The sequence below is a fragment of the Triticum urartu genome, chromosome 3A (genome assembly GCF_056163025.1).
Source record: "Triticum urartu cultivar PI428250 chromosome 3A, HENAU_Tu73, whole genome shotgun sequence".
Taxonomy (NCBI): Eukaryota; Viridiplantae; Streptophyta; class Magnoliopsida; order Poales; family Poaceae; genus Triticum; species Triticum urartu.
In genome coordinates, this window is record NC_141875.1 from 446326506 (window position 1) to 446335462 (window position 8957).

The 8957-nt window shown below is 46.1% G+C and overlaps 1 protein-coding gene across 1 annotated transcript; it reads left to right on the forward strand.

The window, feature by feature from the left end:
• Positions 1-2111: 2111 nt before the first annotated feature.
• LOC125544270 (uncharacterized) lies at positions 2112-6430 on the forward strand. Its single transcript, XM_048707884.2, has 2 exons — positions 2112-3199; positions 6065-6430. Exon 1 carries the CDS (start codon positions 2267-2269, stop codon positions 3182-3184), a length of 918 nt encoding a protein of 305 aa, XP_048563841.1. The 5' UTR covers positions 2112-2266; the 3' UTR covers positions 3185-3199; positions 6065-6430.
• The last annotated feature ends 2527 nt before the right edge of the window (positions 6431-8957 follow it).

Sequence of the window (8957 nt, forward strand, 5' to 3'; positions counted from 1 at the left end):
CCTACAACCTTCCCCCTCCGGCCTGTTTGTCTGAAAACGCGAAACACCGGGAATACTTTCCCAGATGTTTCCCCCCTTCGCCGGTATCGCCTACTACTGCGTTAGGTCACCCGTAGCACCGCGTATTGCCATGTTATGCTTTGTGATGCTTTGATTGCTCTGTTATTTATTATGTTCCCCCTCCGTTACTTTTTCCGGTAGACCCCGAGACCGCTGTCGATACCCCTGTGATCGACTACATCGACGACGACCCCTCCTTCTTGCTAGAGCAACCAGGCAAGCCAACCCTCCTTGTTCATCCTGATATCGCCTACTCTTTCCCTCCACTGCTTGCATTAAAGTAGTGTTACGGTTTCATCGATTTGATCATATACTGCTGCATAGCATGTCCTTGTTACTACTGTTGATACCTTTACGTGCAATCCTAAATGCTTAGTATAGGTTGCTAGTTTATCATCAGTGACCTTACACTCTTGCCCGTCTGCCATGCTACACTACTGGGCCGTGATCACTTTGGGAGGTGATTATGGGTACATATATTATATACTTTTACATTATCTATGTGGATGATTCGGAGATGGGGGCTGAAGGGGAGGTGGTTCCACCCAGGTAGTGGTGGGTCTGGGTTCCCGGCAGCCCCCTGATGGTTACTTTGTGGCGGAGCGACAGGGCAGGTTGCGACCCCCTAGGAGACAAGTGGGCCGGGTCCCTGGTCAGCGTCTGTTGTTATTTTAAAATAACACATTTAACGAGATATGGATATTTGTTCTGAGTCTGGCCACTGGCCTATACACACTAACCAACTACGCAGGAATAGCTATGGGCACTCGACGTTGTGGTATCAGCCGAAGCCTTCTTGACGTCAGCGACTCAGCGGCGCGTGCCGGGTTGGACCGTGTAACACAACTTCCTTTGGAATGGAGGTTGCTAGGTCTGCTCACCGGCCGCGTACGCAATATGTAGGTGTGCAACGGGCTATGGGCCCAGACCCCTGCGCGCTTAGGATTTTGACCGGTGTGCTGACCTCTCTGTTGTGTCTAGGCAGGGTTGCGACGTGTTGATCTTCTGAGGCCGGGTATGATCCAGGAAAGTGTGCCCGACCAGAGGGATCGAGCGTGTTGGGTAATGTGGTGCATCCCTGCAGGGAAGTTTATCTATTCGAATAACCGTGTCCCTCGGTAAAAGGATGACTCGGAATTGTACTTAGACCTTATCACAACTAGAACCAGATACTTAATAAAACACACCTCTTACAAGTTCCAGATACAACCCGGTGATCGCTTTCCCACAGGGCGACGAGGGGAGGATCGCCAGATAGGATTATGCTATACGTTGATACTTGGTGAACTTACCAGCTACTCTCTTCTACATGCTTCAATATGGAGGTTGCCAGAAGCGTAGTCTTCGATAGGACTAGCTATCCCTCTCTTATTCTACCATTCTGTAGTTCAGTTCACAAATACTACCCATTTCATTGGTACCAATGCATATGTAGTGTAGATCTTTACTTGCGAGTACTTTGGATGAGTACTCACGGTTGCTTTGCTCCCCCTTTCCCCCTTTCTATACCTGGTTGCTACGACCAGATGTTGGAGCCCAGGAGCCAGACGCCACCGTCGACGACGACCCCTACTGTACCGAGGGTGCCTACTACTACGTGCAGGCCGCCGACGACCAGGAGTAGTTTAGGAGGATCCCAGTCAGTAGGCCTGCGCCTTTTTCGATCTGTATCCCAGTTTGTGCTAGCAATCTTATGGCAACTTGTTTAACTTAATGTCTGTGTTCAGATATTATTGCTTTCGCTGACTCTTGTGTTTTCGAGCTTATGTATTCGAGCCATCGATGCCCCGGCTTGTAATATAAAGCTTGTATTATTTTAGTTTATGTCTAGAGTTATGTTATGATATCTTTCCGTAAGTCCTTGATCTCGGTCGTACATATTTACATGTATGATTAGTGTATATTTAAATTGGGGCGTCACAATGTGCTCAAAGGGATGATGAAATTGCAGATGCTCTCACATTTGTCAATCGCATCTCAAACGGCGCAGACTCCCGCTCAGACGCCCAATCAATCACCACCAGTTGGCAGGATTCCTTCATAACCACCGGATCGCACGATACCTGCTCGGATCCACCGTTCGTTCAAAATCCCACCGAGACGACCGAAGGGGGAGAGGGGGGCGAGCCTCAAATCTCGCCGCCGCCTCGTTTCGCGACCCCTCTCTTCCCCGAGCAAGAAACCCTAGCGCCGCCGCTCGCCGGCGATGGAGGCGCCGGACGAGGAGGCCGGCCTGGGGCTCCCGGAGGGCGAGCGGCTTCTGGAGGTCACCATCATCTCCGCGCAGGGGCTGAAGCCGCCTTCTGGACTTCGGCGGCGGTTGCAGGCGTACGCCGTGGCGTGGGTTGACACCGCGCACAGGCTCCAGACGCAACCCGACCGCTCTGGCGGCCCCGATCCGGCTTGGCACGAGCGGTTCCTCTTCCGCGTGCACGAAGCCGCGCTCGCCGAGGATTCCCGCGCTGCCGTCACCGTGGAGATCTACGCCTCACCGAACGGGGCCTGGCACATCGGCGGGGACTCCCTGATCGGATCCGCGCGGTTCCTCCTCGGCGACAACTGCCTCCTGTCCCGCCCCGTTGGGTCCCCAGCCATGTTCGCCGTCGGCGTCCGACGCCCCTCCGGCCGCGTCCACGGCCTCCTCAATGTGGCCGCTAGCCTGGTCGCTGCGCCGCCCTCTCCGGCGGCCTCCCACGCCCTCAGCTTCTCCCCCGCCGTCTCTCTCAGCGGCCTACCCCCTGCCGTTGCCATCAGCAGCCTCTCCACGGCGCCGATCTCAGGCCGCGTGCTGCGCGTCCTCAACCGCGCGCACCCAACACCCCCACCTTCTCCTAAGGTGCTCACGCCCAAGAAGCTGCAGGCCTCGGTGAAGCCTAACAATAAAGGATCGGACAACCAGCAGGTTGCGGTGAAGCCAAGTAACAAGCGTGAAGACGATGCCAGCGATCAGGAGGGGGAGGATGAGAACACGTACATGGGCGGGGTGATGTTTTGCGGGCCTTGTGTCTTACCATTCCCGAGAAAGATTCACACCAGCCCCTCTGACGAGAACCTGCAGGCCTTCGCTGGCATTTTCTCTAGCGGTGTTGGCATTGCCAGACGGAGCCCGAGCCCTCGGCACTGAGCCTATGCAAAACAGGTTCATTCTTTCAGTCGTTTACTTGATCTGTTGTGGAGATAATCTGTTTCTTGTTTTTGTGGATAATTAGTTTGTTGACGCTGAGGATACAGTATCACTTGTATCATAAGTTCATAACATCTCTTGCTATTATTGCAAGTATAGTACACCATTTTTTGTGTATGAATTCAGTGGAATTGTTGAGTGTTAGTTCTGCAAAAAGTGAGCCAGACCTTCAAGGAAGTGTGGAGTGTTATTCTGTCTTCTGGGCTTGATATTGGAAGATACCTGCTTCTTGTTTATATTGGATTTCAATGGGAGCAGTACTCACATGCATCGAACAAGTCTGATTATTTCCATCCATCCTGACAGGATTTGTGGGTGTTACCTTTTTGTTTCATATGTATAAGTCGTCAATTACATCACTGCCGCAGATTTTTGAAGTTAGTAAATGCATGTCCCGTTTAGCTTTCTTGATGTGGTAGCTGTAATTGGTGGCAGTGCCATTTCAATCTCAGATTGTGAAATATCTGTTCAAATGATAAATGGAGCTTTGGGTGATATAGTAGTAGCTATTTTCATATGATAGCTGTGATTTATGTTCCTTCTGTTTTTGTTCTAGAAGGTCAGCTTGTCGGCCGGTCACGGGTTTGAGTCCTGGAAACAGCCTCTTGCAGAAATGTAGGGAAAGGCTGCATACTATAGACCCAAAGCAGTCAGACCCTTCCCCGGACCCTGCGCAAGCGGGAGCTACGCGCACCGGGCTGCCCTTTAGGTCAAGCTTGTCGGCCAATCGCTACATGGCCAATTGGCAATTCATGTTTGATTCTTTATTTACTTGCTGAAATGCTGTATTCCGTCATGTGAATTTCAATGCAGAACACTATAATATCTCAATGGTCTGGCGTTGATAGCATCGCTGGTTTGTCACCCTCAATGTGTTGTATGCCCCTGTCATAGGAATTGGGCAAACATCATTTAACTTTAGCTTGTTCTATGGACATGATACATACTGACTCTGTCTATGGTACTACTACTAAGTGGCCTATAAACAGACAGAGGGAGTATTATTTACTGATGATTATTCCATTCATGCATCAAGACTCAAGGATAATTGACCACTCATGCATAGATTAGTTCAGATAGTTTTCATTGTTCAACATGCCTAGAACCATAGTATTTGCTCATCTGCCAGCCCCCTGAGGGCCTGTTCAGTTGACAGGGAAAATAGAAGGGTTTGGCAGGGATTGGCAGGGATTAGACCCTGTACAAGTCAAAACCTCCTCCAATCCACCCCAATCCCCCTGTGAGGAGGTGTAACCGAACAAAGCCTGAAGTAGTTCCAGGATCAATGTTCATCGTGTGTCTTAGACTGGTTTTCCCCTGGTTTGAAACGAGGGAGATCATTCAGGGTGTACGCAGACCATGTTTAAAGGCCCAAGTTCCAAGTGATTTTCTCAAAGGACTTCAGGCTGCATGCACCAAGTTGGGCCATAACCTCTTATTTGCCCCGGGGTCTAGAATGCGCATCACACTGATGGGAGCCCATCATGGAGCCTGTGAGTGTAATCTTGTTGTATTTTATTTAATTTTGGTATAATCAAACATAATTTTTTGGAAGTTTTTTCCTTTAACCCTTCAGTCTTTCGTTTACACATCCATCTGAATACACCTAATTTGGAGAAACTACATGTTTAATAGGCATATGGCTCATATCAGTTTCTCTTATGGAGGACAGATACAATTTGTTTGGCACTTTTATCCTTTCCAACTTGATATCGGTTAAGTGTTCATTGACTTTCTATTCAATAGATTTCGTTGATTCAATAATTTAGAACTTGATGGATAGTCAAACTTTTCGAACATGGAGTTTTCTTGGAAGTGTCTGGTATGAATCATTAGTTGTGACTGGAAATTTCTTATGCGCAGTCTTTAGGTTCTGGTGATATGATTTATTTATTTATTTGCACTATATACTTACTCTACTTAGAAGCTGAAGGTGTTAGGACTTGGGACATTTACCAGTCACAGATTTTGAGAACATCAAATTCTGATGAGTTTCTTTTATGATGGACTGTAGATCTTGTGAAGCATGTCTGATCTTATTTGTTCACTCAACTGTGTGATCTTGTAGACCAGGCACTCGGTTTGTTATGTACTAATCTTCTCAAGACCTGGTTAATCTGTTTAATTTGGTTTGGCTAATGATTGAATACAACATGTTTTTTTTTACTGATTGTATTCAGTTACCAGCTCTGCATGATCTGTTTGCCAGTAGCTGTGCTAAGGGCCTACAATACTAACAATTGAATATGAAGAGCAACCATCAAATATGCCTCTTTCTACTTGTATGCATAATGGTGGTTTGTAGCCTCCTTTATTCTAAAGTTGTCATTATAGTTTTCTTCGGTTGGTCGTGTGTGTGATTGTGCTGTCCAAAATCCACCTGCTTTATATGGCAGGATCCCGTGTTCTGATTTCGACTCTTCCTCTCATAGCTCTTTAGAGTGACTCATCAAGTAAGGTATAAACTGTTTGAAAGTTGAGAACTGAATCGGCCACTTGTTGCCTTAGATTCACGTGGATTTACTTGTTCCTGTGCTTATTGCGCTTATTGGACACTGCATAAGCATAACCATAAAGAAGTGCTACTTGTTGATTGTGACCTTTACGTCAATGGCCGCTCCATCGCACCTTCAACAGATTTTCTTTATGTTGCAAGTCCTTGCCATGTCCCTCTTCCAATAGTGTGAGCCACACAAACCTGATTCAAGTTACTCCACTGACGTAACATTGTGTCTTTTGTTTGGTCCTGTGATTGCTTGAATTATTTTCTGTATGCTCAGTTGGTTGATCTGGATCCCATTCGTTCCTTTGCCTTTACAGGAAGAGCCGCTCCCATTTCATTAGCTTTTCAAGTGCAATTTGGAGAAGAATTTCGAGGAGCTGGTGAGCATCAAGCACCTCACAGAATGTTCCAATATTCAATTCTGCACTCGGCATGTCGGGCCGGACCCTTTCCTTTAGCAGCTTAGCTGCTCATTTGCAAATATCACATTTGGGGACTAGTTGTCGTCTCCTGGTTCTTCTGTTCTTGATGCTTTTGCATATACGGTATATATTACTAGATTCCATGGGACGTAACTTTATCAGGTTGAGATGTTTAGGACAAATGGTGTGCTGTGATGCCACAACTGGAAAGCTTAGCACAAATGTGGCGAGCAAAGCATGCTCTGCTTTTCCTGATGGACATCTCCTGCCAATATGGCATTACATGGTGCGGTAGTAGATGCCCAAGGGCGGCGAGGGGAACTGTTTCTAGTGGGCTTGCCACTCACTGCCCCACTGAGCTTTACCCTCTCGTGTTTCAACTTTTTAGTACGTTTTTGTGCTTGTGCATATCAACAAAGATGTACTTAAAGTAGTTCGCGCCACAGTTTCAGATAGCACAGCTTATCATTGATAGTCTGATACAACGAAATTTATAATGATTTGTGGGGTTTCCCTGAGGAAATACACTTTGGTTTCTGGTTGTATATAGACCCTATATGGAATTTTCTTTTTAATAATTAAACAAAATGTCAAAATAGCTAAGAACTATTTTTAGAATAAACTTGACTTACTTGCGCACTATTATATAAATTTTCACAAAAAAAACCAACGTTTACTTCACAGCGAAAAAGACAAAATTCATTTGCTATTATAGGTCACTATTCACGCTATTTTGGCAAAAAAATGTCTTTTTTGAAAAGAAGTCAAAGAGGAATTTTCCTTTTGTGGTACTTTTCTCATGAGTACAATGAAAGGTCAAGTTTATTTAAAAAATATTTTCAGAATTTTTTGACTTTTTCTCGAATTACTATTTTTTTCTATATAAGGTACATATGTACCCATAGATAGGGCTGGAATTTGAGCCGAGTCGAGCCAACTCGACTCGACTCGCTAGAGCTCGTTTCGTTAACGAGCTAGCTCGACTCGACTTGTTATTATTAACGAGCTCAAATCCAAGATTGGCTCGGCTCATATAACTCACGAGCTGGCTCGTTTAGCTTGTTAAGCTCGTTAAACATATGAACATAAAACCCTCAAATATTATAAAAATTATTATGTATATATTAAACATATATATCACTAAACAATAGTAATTTCCTTGTAACGCATGAGTCTCCTAGGCGGTTGGGCCTTCAACGGCTAGGCCTTCTGTTGTGCGCCTGGGACATAGGGTGCTGAGTGGCTGATCTTTTTTTATATCGAGAGTGGCTGATCTTTTGTACCGAGCATAACGAGTTACACGAGTACTCGTGAGATTGGCTCGTTTAACTTGGTATATAAACGATCTTAAACTAAAGCTCGGCTCGACTCGTTATTCTTCGAGTTCGAGTCGATTCGAGCCGAGTCACGAGCTACTTGTTTAGCTCACGAGCTTCGAGCTTTTTTTCCAGCCCTATCCATAGACCAAACGTCCGCGTCTGGTTTCCCTGGTGTTATAACTGCTTGTAAACTTTTTTCCAAGAACGCGCAAGAGTGTCCCATTTTTTTTTTGCGGGATAGCGTCCCATTTATATTAAGAGGAGAAGTTGACCATAGTTACATGTAGGTGCGCCAGAGGCAGCCTCCTGCACCACCAGGACAAACATGAAGATAACTATCCTCCTACAGCCCCACCAGACCTAGCCATGGCTAGTTTCCGTTAGGAAATATGCAGCTTGTATTCCTATGAGACCATAGGCCAGTATATACATATACAGGTGCAAGAAATATACAGAAAACCCTTTATACAATAGGGTAAATACAAAAAGATAAATGGCTATATATATGTACCCATGTGGGTAGGAGTACGTACTCCTAAGAGTACCGACAAGATGACAATAACGCGTCGAGTTAGACAAGGGGTCACCATCTGTATCATGGAGGTGAACATTGAGCTCCATGGGAGTCTCAACAGTACGCTCATCAGTAAGAGCAACACGTGCAAAAGGTTCTGGATATACTTTTTCTGGGAAATAAAAAAAAGCCATCAGAAGTAGAAGAGACCTTGATCCCAAGAAAGTAGCCAAGAGGGCCAAGATCAGACATAAGAAACTGCCCACTTAGACGAGCATTCACAAAGGCAATATATTCGGCGCCGTCACCAATGATGATCATGTCGTTGACATATAGAAGAAGAATAGTCCGACCATGAGCTGAAAGGTGGACAGACTACACTGGATCACGAGCACTCGCCGAAAAACCAACGACAGTCACCACAGGGGGAAAACGCTCAAACCAGGCGCGAGAGGCTTGCTTAAGGCCATAGAGAGAGCGACGAAGATGGCATACCATGCCATCAGGAATAGAATATGGCTACATGTATACCTCCTCACACAACTCACGGTTAAGAAAGGCATTCTTAACATCAAGCTGAGATACAAACCAGTGCCGAACGGATGCCATGACAAGAAGTGTACGAACAATGGTCATATGTGCCACAAGAACAAAAGTCTCATCGTAATCACGAGCATGCTCCTGCTGAAAGCCATGAGCCATAAGACGAGCATTGCAATGCTTAAGAGAACCATTGAAGCGAGTCTTAACCTTGTAGACCCACTTACAAGTGATGTGACACACAGAGGGAGGAAGAGAAACAAGATTCCATGTGCCGGTGCGCTCAAGAGCAGCAAGCTCCTCTGCCATCACAAATTGTCATTCGAGATGAACAACAGCTTCACGATAAGAAGTCGGCTCAAGAAAAGCGGCCCAGCGCGGAAGCGGATGAAGACGCAAGCCATAAGTAGGCTGA